At 51.8% G+C, this 15,557-nt stretch overlaps 1 protein-coding gene across 10 annotated transcripts in view; it reads right to left on the bottom strand.

Moving 5' to 3' along the window:
• LOC140402452 (ryanodine receptor 1-like) overlaps positions 1-15,557 on the bottom strand; it is a 497,733-nt gene that overhangs the window by 193,918 nt on the left and 288,258 nt on the right. For all 10 annotated transcript variants that reach the window (XM_072490240.1, XM_072490241.1, XM_072490242.1 and 7 more), the window contains 4 exons: positions 12,396-12,474; positions 8,047-8,136; positions 7,757-7,900; positions 759-836 (listed from right to left, as the gene is read on the bottom strand). In XM_072490240.1, coding sequence (XP_072346341.1) covers positions 759-836; positions 7,757-7,900; positions 8,047-8,136; positions 12,396-12,474 — 391 coding nt within the window. The remainder of the gene's footprint in view (positions 1-758; positions 837-7,756; positions 7,901-8,046; positions 8,137-12,395; positions 12,475-15,557) is intronic.

The raw sequence follows: 15,557 nt of genomic DNA, 5'->3' as shown, positions 1-15,557 counted from the left end.
ATCTATCTGTTTTAAAGACACTCAGTGATTTGGCCTCCACAGCCTTCTGCGGCAAAGAGTTGCACAGATTCACCACCCTCTGGCTGAAGAAATTTCTCCTCATCTCTGTTTTAAAGGATCGTCCCTTCAGTCTGAGATTGTGTCCTCTGCTTCTAGTTTTTCCTACAAGTGAAAACATCCTCTCCACGTCCACTCTATCCAGGCCTCGCAGTATCCTGTGTTTCAATAAGATCCCCCTTCATTCTTCTAAACTCCAACGAGTACAGACCCAGTGTCCTCAACCGTTCCTCATACGACAAGCTTTTCATTCCGCCACTTGTCAATCCCATTGGCAGGGAATAGAGAATCCCGCTGCCAGCAGATCGTGCATCACCGAGAATCACACGGCTGGGTGATGGGGGAATCCTGCCCATAATCCTTTTTGCTAACATTGGTGACATATTGCGATTGTAATCAAATTTGCAATCACGTTTGTGCTGTAAAGTTTTATGGACACAAAATACGCTGTCTAACACCCAACTCTGGGAATACAGCAATCAACGGGACAAGTCATTTGATACGGTCCGACATCCCAAGAATTTTCAGCTTTACCTTGTAATTGCAATGCCACAATTCACTGCCAAAGTAATGTCATTTTGCATAAATTGTGACCAGCGAAAAAGCCAGCTGCTGAGCAGGTAAGAGATTGCACTGAAATAGTAAATTTTATTCTACAGAAGGAAAAATTGTTTGAAGCAGAAACCAGGCAAAATCTCTACCTGCAATTCACGCGACAATGTCATATTCAGCAGCTCAGGGGGCTGTGGACTGTATCCATGACTAGGGTCATAGACAACCTGAAACATAAAGAGATAGGAAAAGTATATTGTTATACAAATCGATGAAAATATAATGAAATTATAATAAAATTAATATCATTTGTAAAAAATAATTTGTGCATTGTAATTGCATACTTTATCATTTCAAAATTGAACATTTGCAGGAAAGTTCCAAAGTTATTTGCAGCAATTTGTGGGGCGATTCTCCAAAATGGAGACCAAGGGCGAAATTCTCCGTTATCGGCGGAAAGTCCGCAGATCGGCGCAAAAAACGGCGCAAATCCCACTTGCGTCACGTCATAAAAATGGGACGATAGTCTCCGGCCCGAAATGGGCAAGCAGCGACGTAACGGGATCCGCGCTTGCGCAGTGGTTCACGCCGTGCAGCGTCATACGCGCTGCACGGCGTGACGGCTCATAAGGCCGCGCAGCTCCCCCCCACCCGACCGGAACACCCGACTGGATGGCTGGCCGCCGCTCAGCCCCGAGGTTCGAGTCACGCGATGTGGAGGCGCTGCTGGACGCGGTGGAGCAGAGGAGGGACGCCCTGTATCCCGGGCACGGCCGCAGAGTTGCCCCACGCCACAGCCGGCGTCTGTGGAGGGAAGTGGCAGAGGCCGTCACCGCTGTGGCCCTGACACCACGGACAGGCACCCAGTGCCACAAGGTGAACGACCTCGTCAGAGCAGGCAGGGTGAGCCTCCCCCCCCTCCATATTCCCCCCCCCCCCATGTCCCCCCTCCCCCATGTCCCCCATATCCCCCCCTCCCCCATATCCCCAAGTGAATCCAGCCCTAACCTTAACCTCTGCAATGCACGCGCAACCGATGGCGTGCATTCATATACCTGCCTAACACTGTTGCCTTTTACCCCTGCCACACCCCCCCCCCCCACAGGAGAAGCGCGCACACAACAATAGGGAGCATGTGAGGACTGGAGGAGGGCCCGCTGATGAGAGACCACTGACCGTACACGAGGAAAGGGCCCTGGAACTGGCTGGCGGACCTGAGGACCGGGAGGTTGCTGATGCAGAGGTCGGGGGCCCACCAGCAAGTGAGCCACCGACAGCCTGTCCCCATATCCCCCCTCCCCTATATCCCCCTCCCCCGTATCACCTGATCACTGCCTGATGTTTAACCATGCATGCTTCATTGTGTATCGCAGGACCAAACGTCCAGGCACCCATCCCCGCAGATGCACACCGCCCGCAGGATGCCCCTCGGAGACCACAGGAGACGGAGTGACCCGCACCCTCCAGCATGCGACGCCCGCAGGATGCCCCTTGGAGACCACAGGAGACGGAGAGACCCGCACCCTCCAGCATGCGACGCCCGCAGGATGCCCCTCGCACACCACGGGAGACGGAGAGACCCGGACCCTCCAGCATGCGACGCCCGCAGGATGCCCCTCGGAGGCCACGGGAGACGGAGAGGCCCGGACTCTCCAGCATGCGACGCCCGCAGGATGCCCCTCGGAGACCACGGGAGACGGAGAGACCCGGACCCTCCAGCATGCGACGCCCGCAGGATGCCCCTCGCACACCACGGGAGACGGAGAGATCTGGAGCAACAGGGAGACGACACCCCCGTCACGTGCGGGAGCGACCACCCAGCGATGAGGGGGGCAGCCACACGCCCCCGTCACATCCGAGCCAGGACACCACTACCCGGGACACCCCTACCCGGGACACCCCTAACCGGGACACCCCTAACCGGGACAGCGCTACCCGGGACAGCGCTACCCGGGACAGCGCTACCCGGGACAGCGCTACCCGGGACAGCGCTACCCGGGACAGCGCTACCCGGGACAGCGCTACCCGGGACAGCGCTACCCGGGACAGCGCTACCCAGGACAGCGCTACCCGGGACAGCGCTACCCGGGACAGCGCTACCCAGGACAGCGCTACCCGGGAAGACGAAATACCGGACAGTGACTCAGAGTGGATGGGTGGAGACGAACCCCCACCCCAAAGTGCCATGGAGTCAGAGTGGGACGAAGAGCACGACACAACGCCACTGCTGTCACCAACACCCTCCACCATCGCAGAAACACTCACCACGGTTGGGCACATTAGTGATGAGGCGTCTGGTACACTCACTGGTGCGCACAACACAGCCGTCCCGGTACAGCAGGTGGAGGTAGGAGCAGCAGAGGGACCGGGCGGTCGGAGGGCAGCCCAGGCCAAGCGAACATCTGCCGCCCAGATGGATCCCGGGTTCCTGCAGTTACCACACCCACACATAGATCCGATGCAACCACCGACCCGGAGACGAGCGAAGAGGGTGACGGGCGGCTTGCGGCGGCTGCGGTCGCAGGTGGAGGAGTCCACCCGCGTCCAGGAGCTGGGAGTGGTCCCGGTCATGCGTGCCACCCAGGCTGACACCGCACGGGTGGCGTCCACGGTGGAGGCAATGGTTGCGACGGTGTCAGACATGGGGAACGGTTTGCGAGGCCTGGGGCCTTCCGTGCAGGCGGCGTCTGTGGCCCAGGAAATGGCTGCCCTCTCACAGGAGGCCATGAGCCAGTGCCAGCGCCAGATGGCAGAGGCGCTCAACGCCATAGCCCAGTCTCTGCAGGCCATGGCCCAGTCTCAGCAGGCCATGGCCCAGTCTCTGCAGGCCATGGCCCAGTCTCTGCAGGCCATGGCCCAGTCTCAGCAGGCCATCACTGAGGGCATCGGCGCCAGTGGCCATGTGCGAGCCGGCGTCGCACTGTCACAGACAGGGTTTGCCAACACCCTGGGCTCCATGGCTGCAAACCTGCAGACCCCTGTCGATACCAGCACAGGCCTCCAGGACTGGCAGCGCCAGATGTCGGGGGGGGCGTCGGATGGCCAGTCCGTTCGCATCCCCCACCCATGTAGAGGCCTGGGGGCCATCGAGCACCCCGAGGGAGGAGGAGGTGGTGTGGTCCGTCCCGGCTCCCTCTGTAGGGGAGGTCCCGGTACACCGCGACACCTCGGACTCCCCCCCTTCCGTCCCAGGTGCATCGGGTGGGCAGCGGGCAGGACAGGCTGGCAGCTCGCCATCCCAGTCGCCCGGGCCGCAGCCTGGCCCATCTAGGCCAGGACGCCCCAGGAAACGGCCGCCAAAGGGATCCAGTGTCAGAGGGCAGGAATCACAGGAGTCCACCTCCAGTTCTGCTGTACCGTCTGGGGAACCACGTAGACGTAGTCAAAGGGCCCGTAAGGCCAAACAATTAGACACTGAGTAAGTTGGCACGGGTGCAGGGCACAGATGAGTTTTAGGGGCTAGGGCACGTGCATGAACTCCTTTGGTTATTAAAGTCAATGTTACACCTACCGAAGCTGACTTTGTGCTCTGTCCAAAGTGTGCGGGCGTGTCATGTAAGTTGAGCGCAAGTGTGTGTGTGAGGGGTGGTCTTACCTCAGCCCCAGGTGAGTCTGCCCCCTTCCCCCTGGGCCGCCATCAACATCCCCCGGGCAGAGGACGGGACCGTGCGCTGCAGTGTCACAGCCGCATGCAGGGATGGTCCGGGTGGATGGTGGTACTGTGGCCATGGGTCAGACATAGTCCAACGATGTAGAGCCAGGAGCTCATCGCAGGGCGGGTTGTCATCATCCTCCATGGCCTGCGATAGACACGCGTCCACCCGCAACTGTGTGAGCCCGGCCCGTTGTGCCGCCGGTGGATCGGCAATGGGGGGGGGGGGGGGTGGTGTGCATGCGGATGGGGTGGGTGGGGTTGGGGAGGGGGGGTGAGGGTGCTGGGTGGGTGGATGGGTGGGGGGTGTGGGTGGTCGGCTGTTGCCATGGTGTGCGGTCTGTGGCCATACTACCCGATTCCCACGCCCATCTAGTCAGTGAAGCGGGCGTCTATCAGTCTGTCCCGTGCCCGCTGGGCCAGCCGGTAACGGTGGACAGCCACCCGCCTGTGTCTACCCCGTCTGCCCTGACCATTGCCCCCATCCCCCTCATCTAGGGAGGACTGTGCCTCTTCCTGCTGCTCCTCCACTCCGCCCTCCTCTGACTGCAGCACATCGCCCCTCTGCTGGGCTATGTTGTGCAGGACGCAGCACATCACAATGATGCGGCCGACCCTATCTGACCGATACTGGAGGGCGCCCCCAGAGAGGTCCAGGCACCTGAAACGCATCTTCAGCACGCCAAAGCACCTCTCGATCACTCCCCTTGTCGCTACATGGGCATCATTGTAGCGGTTCTCCGCCTCATTGCGTGGCCTCCGTATAGGCGTCATCAGCCACGATCGCAATGGGTAGTCCCTGTCGCCCAGCAACCAGCCCCTCAGCCGGGGATGGCGTCCCTCGTACATGCCGGGGATGGATGACCGCGACAACACGAATGAGTCGTGTACACTGCCTGGGTGACGGGCGCAGACGTGCAGGATCATCATGCGGTGGTCGCAGACCACCTGTACGTTCGTCGAATAGGTCCCCTTCCTATTAGTGAACACGGCCCTGTTATCTGCAGGTGGCCGCACGGCGACGTGCATCCCATCGATCGCGCCCTGGACCATGGGGAACCCGGCCACGGCAGAGAAGCCCACGGCCCGGGCATCTTGGCTGGCCCGGTCCACGGGGAAGCGGATGTAGCGGTGCGCCATGGCATAAAGGGCATCTGTCACTGCCCGGATGCACCGGTGCACCGATGTCTGCGATATGCCGGACAGGTCCCCACTCGGTGCCTGGAATGACCCCGTTGCATAAAAGTTCAGGGCCACCGTAACCTTGACGGACACGGGGAGAGGGTGTCCCCCGCCAGTGCCACGCGGTGACAGATGTGCCAGCAGGTGGCAGATGTGTGCCACGGTTTCCCGGCTCATCCGGAGTCTCCTCCTGCATTCCCGGTCCGTGAGGTCCTGGTATGACTGCCGGGGCCGGTACACACGGGGCGCCCTCGGGTGCCTCCGTTGCCGTGGGGCCGCGACGTCCTCCTCCCCCTCCTCGTCCTGTCGGTCAGGTGTCCCTCCAGCCTGGGCGGCTGCCGCCTGCCCCTCTGCGGCAGCCTGCGCCGCCTCTCTGGCACGCTCCTCCTCCTCCTCCTCATCCAGGGCAACATAGACATGAGCGGCTGCCACCACGGCGGCCAACATCGCTGGATGATCTGAAAACATGACGGCCTGGTTGGGGGGGGAGGGGAACGACGACATGTCATCATTGCCCATATCCCCTCCTCCCCCCAGCCAGGTGGCATGGACCGCATGGGTCCAACTGTTGGAGGCTGGCACCTGGCCAGGTGGACCAACTCATTTGCCCTCCCATCACCCTCCTCGGCACGGACCCCCCCCCCCCCCAACCCGGCACGGACCCTCCCCAACCCCCACCCCAGCACGGACCCCCTCCCGGCACTCCCCCGGAGCCCAGCCTACTCTAACCACACACACACACACACACACACACACACACACACACACACACACACACACACACACACACACACACACACACACACACACACACACACACACACACACACACACACACACACACACACACACACACACACACACACACACACACACACACACACACACACACACACACACACACACACACACACACACACACACACACACACACACACACACACACACACACACACACACACACACACACACACACACACACACACACACACACACACACACACACACACACACATCTCCTCACGCAATCAGTCTGCGGCCACGCCATTTCCTGCCCAGAGCCAACCCCCCAGGCCGTCACTCACCTCCTCGCTGGTCGGCGTGAGCCTGGAGCACCGGGTCACGCCGATGAAAAGGAGGTTTGATTCACGTCAACGTGAACGGTCATCACGTCGACGGGACTTCGGCCCATCCGGAAGGGAGAATATCGGCAGGCCGAAAATCGGCTGCCTTGCGCAGACCCGTGACATTCTCCGCGGCAGCGGCGCCATTAACGCCCCGCCGACTTTTCTCCCTTCGGAGACTTCGGCGGGGGCGGGATTCACGGCGGCCAACGGCCATTCTCCGACCCTCTGGGGGGTCGGAGAATGACGCCCCAAGTGTTCACGCCGTCGCATTTCACAACGGCGTGAAACAGGCCTGGGTACAACCGATTCTGTCCCCCACAGGGGGCCAACACGGTGCTGGAGCGGTTCACGCCGCTCCAGCCTCCCTTCTCGGCGCCAAATGGGCGCCGTGCCAACCTGCGCACGTGCGGGGAACTTCTTCAGCGCGCCGGCCCTGACTCAACATGGTGTCGGTGTTCAGGGGCCAACCGCGCAACAAAGACCCCATCGGAGGCCCCCCCCCGGTGAAGGATGGCTTTCCCCGCCCCACAGCCACCCCCCCCCCTCCCCCACCTACGCGCAGAGTCCCTGCCTACGGGACTCTGTCGTATCAGCGCGGCCGCACGGCCCATCCGGGCCGGATTCCAACGGCCCGCGGCCGGCGCTGCGTCAAACGTGCCGGCGCAAATGGCACCGATTCTCCGCACCTCGGAGAATCGCACGCCGGCGTCGGGGCGCGGTTGCGGCGATTCTCCGGCCCGGCGCGGGGCTCGGAGAATCGCCTCCTTGATATGTTCAGAATTTTTGAAAAACATTGACTGAGGCAGAAAAAACATGCTTTTAAAAATGTCGCTGTTTCGGAAGGTGTTGTCAAATGAACCTTGGCGAGTCGCTGCAATGCATCTTGTGGACAGTATACACTGCTGCCACTGTGCGTCAGTGATTCATAGATGTTTACAACACAGGAGGCCATACGACCCATAGTGTCCACATCGGTCACCAAAAACCTGACTACACTAATCCCATTTTGCAGCATGTCTCCAGTTTGAATTGGGCTTCATTGGAACATTGCAGCAGGTCAAGGATGGACATGTGGACATGAGTAGGGCGGTGAGATGAAATGGCTCGTTGAGCCATTTCTGATACTGAATGGAGACCATATTAGTTGAGCAAATGTTACTCACAGGTTGCTCAAAGTTTCTCTTACCTGGGCGGATTGTGAAATCTTCCGGCCCTTCTTCTCCCCCTTCTCGCTCTTTTCCACTCCCTCGCCTGCTTTCTCAATCGTCCATTCCCACGCAATCATTGCCTTTAGGGACTCTTTGATTGGCCACCGATAGATTTCTCTGTCCTGGGAGCATTCATGGTATTTGTTAAAAGTTACAACCTACAACTCGTTCTTTCAGATTAAATCCAGCACACTGTATTAACTGTGGTACATAAATGAGGCTTTTTACATGATTTGACTCGATACTCTGTATATAGCAATGCTCGTACCTTTTCAGAGAATGTTTTGTATGGTCTCAACCATGGGTGAGTCTGTGCTTCTTCATCAATAGTTTCACCGTAGCTCCAGTTATTTTGTATCTGCAATGAAATAGAGACTGTAATTTACATTGTGTTTATAACTCACTGTAGAGTTTAAGATTTATTTATACATAAACACAACTTCTTTTGCACTGTTAACTGACACGCCTGAAAACATTTGCTATTATAGTACATTATACTAATTATTTGTACTTTTAATTTTGGACAACATTCTCTTAATTGCCACCATATAATTCCACACAAACACTATGGGCAAGATCTTCCGGCTGTTTATTCCGTTGACGGCGCACCTTCCCGTGGGTTTCCCGGCAATGCGGGGTGGATTCAGTGGGAAATCTCATTGACAGCGGTAGGACCAAGATGATCCTGCTGCGGGCCGCCTCCAACTGCCAAGAAACATGCCACGGGGATACCAGAGAATATCACCCAATATGGCCAGTTTTAACATCCTCTGGGAAGCCGATGAGGTCAGGCATAATTTCTGCTCATAAGTTTGAGCTGGAGGCTGGCAGTTTTCAATTGCTGGATCTCATTTTGATAGGCTGATCAACTGCTCAGCTGTATTGGGCAGTGACTTAAAACCAGGAATGAAGATCAAGATGCAAGAGTCCTTCCTGATTTATTTCCTTTGCTTCCATTTCTTTTCTTTTATCATTTTTGGATAGTGGACCCATAATCGGAACGTGCCTTTAAGCAGAAGACTGCTTGCCAGGACAGTGTGTTCCCAGGTTTTGTATTTTGGAGAGGAGAAACCAGACTCGTCGGCACCGAGTGGATCTGAGGAACCAGTCTTGGAGGGAGTAGGTCCGATGGGCCGACTAGCAACTGGTGCATTGACCAGTCAGTGACTGGTTCCTGCCGGTTTTTTTTTTTTGGAGAGAAGCTGCCAGAAGGCCTCTGGACCCTCGGAGGAAAGGTAGCAGTGTTTCTCCAGCTCTCTGCTACCGGTTGCCTGCTGTCTGTGAAGATCATGACAGCTGAATAAAAAGAAAGTACCCAACTGAAGGCCTAATCTTGAGAAAGACATCCATCTGAATCAAAGATCCTTATCCTTTTATTTTATTATATTTTCATTACCACTCAACCATCCTTTATCCTGTGTGTTTGTCGGTGTGTGTGTGTGTGTGTGTAGAGAATGGGGAGATAGTTAGAAAGGTGGTTTAAATCAGATAGTGGATAGTCAGTTGTATTGTTTTTGCCTATTTAATTTATGCTGTTAATAATAAAAGGCTACTTGTGTTTAAATTTCACAAACCGGGTGTCTGTACACAATTTAACTCAACCACAGCCATGGTTATTAATATAAAATCTAATTTCACCCATGTTGCAATTCTGCATCAGGCGGGGCTGGAATTGACACAACATTAGCCCGGGGTGTTGTGAGAGAGGAAAGATAATAGAGAGTACGAAATGTACCAAGACGGGGTTAATTTGAGAATCTCGAGTGTACGGGGAACTGAGTCCAAGTCAGCAGAGCTCTACTTTGCATTATGGGATGCCAAAAAGCAATCCTGTTCAAGTCTCATGAAGAAAAAGGTTCTTCACTTACCTTCAGTGGCCTCACTGGATTTCCAAACGGTGGCTCAGGAGCAGGTTGAACTGGCAATGGGATGATATGTGGGATGTCAGCATCACTGGTAAGCCAGCATTAATTGCCCATCCCTATTTTTCCCCCTTGAAAGGGTGCTGGTAGAGCTGCCTTCTCGCACCACTGCAGTGCTGTTATGGAGAGAGCTCCAGGACCTGCACCATTGGATGCCGATTTATGAATGAGGCTCCAGCAGAAGTCTGCCTGAGATTTGACCGTCAACAAGCTTGTCGCACTGAAACGGGAATAGGAGATGCATAGTTTGCTCTGTTGAAGAGCTCTTGCATTCCATTTCTGCTGAGCACAAAGGAGTCAACATCTTCCTGGCATCAGAGCAGTGGACATGACTCCGCCTGAGCACTAGGAAGGGGGGAGCTGGCAAAAGGTGTTGCTCCCTCAGAAAAAAGGTCCATTGGAGGCCAGGAGCAACAGCTTGCACATGGGCAGCACGGTAGAACAGTGCTTAGCACAGTTGCTTCACAGCTCCAGGGTGCCAGGTTCGATTCCCAGCTTGGGTCACTGTCTGTGTGGAGTCTGCACGTTCTCCCAGTGTCTGCGTGGGTTTCCTCCGGGTGCTCCGGTTTCCTCCCACAGTCCAAAGATGTGCAGGTTAGGTGGATTGGCCATTCTAAATTGCCCTTAAAAAAGGTGGGGTAGGGTTACTGGGATAGGGTGGAGATGTGGGCTTGGCTAGAGTGCTCTTTCCGAGGGCCAGTGCAGACTCGATGGGCCAAATGGCCTCCTTTTGCACTGCAAATTCTATGATTCCATGATTCATACGAAGGGCAGGTCTGGGCTGAGATTTGAGGGAGGGATGAGGGCTATAAAGTAGACACAAGATCTATAGGTAGAGGTGAAGGGAGCTGTAGATGACTGTGAACCAGTGCTGAATGAGACTGTGGCTCTCTAGGCAAGTGGTTACATATGTCAGATGGATGTACCTTTAAGAAATGGGTGTTTATCAAATACCTGCAGTGATGTCATTGTGTGGGTGGAGCTGGGCTCTGTTCTGCTCTTTACTTTCGTTTTGTGCTGAAAACTGGTTTTGGCTGTGTTTAGTTTCGCTTTCAGTTGGAGAGCTACATGTGAACCAAGTGGATGTGTGTATTGATCTTTCTCTCTACAAGCTAAAGAATGTCTTCAGCTCATTTATGATTTCAAAGTAATACATGTTTCTGTAGAGAGTTTAAACCTGCTGTCTTTATTTTAAAAGGGTTTAACTTATGGATGTTGTTTGGGAAGTTATTCAGGGTTATCTATAGAGTACTGTATCTTTTTTTTTTTGGGGGGGGGGGGGTTGTCAGGGTTGGTAGATGATAAACTGTTTACTGTGTGTTTATAAAATGTTAATTGGATTCATAGCATACACATTGTTTTTGTTTAAAAATACTTTAGCTCTTTGTTGCATCACACCTGTGAAGTGGGCCCTTGTGCTCCCCATAACCAAAATCTATTAAAAGTTGTGGGTCAGGTGAACTCCACGATATTCTTTGGGGTTCTCTACACCCTGGCCCATCATACATATATCTGTGTCCTCGTCAGTGAGAACCACTGCGAGGTGTGGGAGCTCGAAGGCTGCTTTTTGTAACTGAATTCCTAGAGCATTGAGGGGGAAGGCTTTTAAACAGCCTGCCTTGGCATTTGGTAGCCCTTGTGGCTGCTTCCAAGCTACTCTAGGGGGGTGGCGGGCTGGATCCCTTCTCACACCTGCAACCCATAATAGGGTCCTAAAACCACACCATTCAGGGCAATTATTCCCATGTTGGGTTTTCGGAGTTGGGAATTTTCCTATCCCTGAGCTCCTGACTTGGGGGCAGCAATTCGGGCCTTGGGAGTCCTGTGGCAGACAGAAATATCACCGCATCCATTTCCAAACAGGTTATTTGTGAAGGACTGTTTTGATCAAACATCCTGCTCAGTCTCGAATGGTTTGAAGCATTCCAAACCAAGATCTGAAGATATTTTAAACTCTTGGACTGGTTTTATCTTTACTGCACTTAAGAAATTTCTTCTGTCTTACGAGCAAGCAGAAGTAGGAAATAAATCTTTAGTTTAGACTGCAAACAACAGTCTGACAATTTGGTAATTAATGCCTCTTGGAGTAGAGACGAGAGCACGTCACGCATCCTACAAGTTCAGTGATACCGAAAATGAAGGATAATTGTTAGTCCTTTGGCGTATATCTTGTAGAAGGCAGGCATAAAGGAGAAAATCTTAATTCAAAAGAGCTTTGATCTTAACTGTATTTTTGCTGTGCACTCAATAGAGCTGGAATAAGACGGGATCAACACCAATCACGGGTTTGGCAGAAATTATAATTTTATGATTATAAATTTTAAAAGCAACACCGTAATAATAACCCTCACAAGGACACCCTAATCGATCTCCACATGGGACCCATGGAACACAAGTCTTCCCTGCTGGTGGGTGCAGACCCGCCCAGCTTGGGCTCATTACATAAAAACCGGCCCGGAGAGACATTCTGGTAGTCCCGACGGGGACTTATTGCGTGTACGATAAACTCTTGTTTAATCACCTCCATAAAAACATTTAACATAAAAGTTAAATACTGCAGATGCTGGAGATCTGAAATAAAACAACATAATACTCTGTACAGATGAGAGATTTTACAGTATAAAAATCTGCTTGAAGATGTTTGGTACAGTAAAAGACTGAAAGTAAGGAATTGAAAGTCAATGAAATATCATACCTTTTCAAAGGCCCACTTGTCGTGCGTGTACTCTGCATACTTGTTGGTAATCAGGTCCAGTTTTTCAGGAATTATGACACTGCAAACAAATCGTCACATGTCACCAAACAGGTTGACTCACAAATTAAGTTCTGAAAAATCTACTGGTCCTCCTCCTCCAAACAAGTCTCCTCCCTACACTGCCTGCCAAAGCCTACTTTGCTATCTCTCCTGGTCTCAATCACAGACAAAGCCAACTCTGACAACTTCCTAGTATTAGTATTCTTTGCCACCTATATCCCACATCCTTTTGCAACCAGACCTTCAATTGCATACATCCCTGGAAGCAAATGCTGGAATTTGCCTCAAACCATTGATCTTCCTTTCAATGTTGTGATGAATGTAGAAATTGTTATGTATTATATTTTATATTCTGTTTCAGTAATATTATTAAAAACTCTGGTTTAAATACATACAGGTAGTTTATCTACTAAAGTTGTAATTAATAAGTTGTAATGGTAAGGTAATTATTGATTTTGATCACTTAATTGGTTACAGATAAAGGACAAATGGAATAGTGTACTGATTGCTGGAGATTCCCTGGAGTGTAGATAATTTATGAGGGATTGTATTTAGTCCTAGCTAAGCAGGCCATGGAACTTAATGGAGATAAAGATGATGTAATTAATGGGGAGGAACCAGGTCTGTCTGTGGTTTTGCAATCTGTTGTCGGATTTTAAGTTGAACAGCAGTTTTTCCAAATGTTGTTAGGTTTAGCAAGTGCATTGGATCTTCTCTGGAAAGGATCTTTTTCTAAAAGTCTCTATACAGAGATAAGCAGGTAACCTGTTTTGTTAACTTTATTTATAAGGGGAATTTGAACAGTATTGGGTTGCTGGGAATTGAACCTGGGACCCTGGCACAGTGAAGCAGCAGTGCTAACCACTGTGCTACCATGCCACCTGACTCCTGTATCACCTTCTTTGCTCCTCTATCAGTTATTTATAGAAACACCTGGCTAACATCACTAAAACAGATTACTTGGTTATTATGAGATTGGTGTAAGTAGAACCTTGCTGTAGGCAAACCAGTTTCCACATTTTCCTACATTACAACAATACTACACTGGCCACCATATTAATGAACTTAATACTTTTAAAACCATCATCAAACAAACTCCCCCACCATTTCAAAAAGCTCATCTTTGACTCCCATGTCCTTGAAACCTACCAACATATCTCAAACATGTTTCTTCTTCAAAGTCCCTGAACGTGGATCCATGCATGTCTTTCCCACAACTCCCAGTCTCACTTACCTTGTTTCCTGTTCAAGCTAGTCCACCCCAGCTGCAAGCCCCCAGTGCATCCAATTTAACATCCTCATCCTAGCGCTTAAATCTTTTAATTGTCTTGCCACATCGCATCTTTGTAACCTCTACCACCCCTACAACTCCTCCAGAACTCTCTTTCAACTCTGGCCTCAGGTTCACCCCCTTCACCTCTCCATTGGCAACCATGACTGCAGCTATCTAGACCCCACGTTATGGAATAAGTTTTCCACGACCCCTCACCTCTTCACCTTTAGGATCTTCCTTAAAACCACTTGATTGACAAAGCTCTTAGTTAACCTTTCTCATGATTCTACATCCATTAATATCTGATTCCACACTTAAGTGACAGCATATTCTTACTGTTAAATCTGAGATTCTCTTGTGGATTAATAATTGATATTGACTGTTATAAATCTGGCATAAAGGTGGTGCAGTGGTTAGCACTGCTGCCTCATGGTGCTTAAATCCGGGGTTCAATCCCGCCCGTGGGTCAATGTCCGTGGGGACTTTGAACATTCTGCGAGAGTCTCACCCCAACCCAAAAGATGTGCCGGGTAGGTGGATTGGCCACGCTAAATTGTCCCTCAATTAGAAAAATAAAAAAAGCCATACTTTCTCTTGGTAAACTACAAAACACAATCTGATTACGCGATATAAACTAGAACACCCAGATTTCAATTAGACCCCGATAATACTTTGCTTTTTCTTTCGAAAATAATTTTAAATGCATGCTCGACAGTTGTGGTTTTGTGCAGTATACATCAACTTAATTCAATGCAAAGTCAAACAGAACATTTATAAATAGGCCAACATGCGCTGTATTGTGTATTATGGTAACTTTCTGAAATGAACCTTTGCAAGTTTCACTGTTTGCCACTGTGCAGCAGTTTGCTGACTGGATCCACAAAACCTTTCACCAAAAACCTAACAGTAAAAATCTGAGCCCAATATTTTATTTCAGCCTTCTAGTTTATTTCATTTTTGGTTTATGATGTTGTAAAGTTAATGCCCCTCTGCAAAAATAAAAAGCAGTATTTGCGTTTATTGAATACCAAGGAAGGCAGCACGGATAGCACTGTGGCTTCACAGCGCCAGGGTCCCAGGTTCGATTCCCCGCTGGGCCACTGTCTGTGCGGAGTCTGCACGTTCTCCCTGTGTCTGCGTGGGTTTCCTCCGGGTGCTCCGGTTTCCTCCCACAGTCCAAAGACGTGCAGGTTAGGTGGATTGGCCGTGATAAATTGCCCTTAGTGACCAAAAAAAGGTTAGGAGGGGCTATTGGGTTACAGGAATAGGGTGGAAGTGAGGGCTTAAGTGGGCCGGTGCAGACTCGATGGGTCAAATGGCCTCCTTCTGCACTGTATGTTCTATGAATATGGTGTTGAAATGGGTCTAATGAAATGGGGGAGATGTTTTAAAATTCATTTTTGTGAGATGTGGGCTTTGTGGGCTAGGCCAGCATTTGTTGCCCATCCCTAATGGCCCTTGAGAATGTGGTGATGAGCTGCCCTCTTGAACTGCTGCAGTCCACGTGGCATAGGTACCCTCACTGTGCTGTTAGGGAGAAAGTTCCAGGATTTGGAGGAGAACTTTCAGGTATTGGTGTTCCCATGCATCTGCTGCCCTTGCCCTTCTTCATGATAATGTTTGTGGGTTTGGAAGGTCCTGTCTAAGGAGCCTTGGTAGGTTCGCGCAGTGCACCTTGTAGATGGTACACACGGTTGCTGCTGTGCATTGGTGGTGTTATGGGCGAGGCGTTTTCAGAACCCCAAAATGTATCATGGAGTTCAACCAACCTCTCCCTTTTATGTATTTGTTGTTTTTCCTAGCACACAGCTTGTTCCCTCGGTGAGGGA

Source organism: Scyliorhinus torazame, chromosome 25 (assembly GCF_047496885.1).
Source record: "Scyliorhinus torazame isolate Kashiwa2021f chromosome 25, sScyTor2.1, whole genome shotgun sequence".
NCBI classification, from domain to species: Eukaryota; Metazoa; Chordata; class Chondrichthyes; order Carcharhiniformes; family Scyliorhinidae; genus Scyliorhinus; species Scyliorhinus torazame.
Note: the sequence above shows the minus strand (reverse complement) of the source record. Positions and strands in the feature narration are given on the sequence as shown.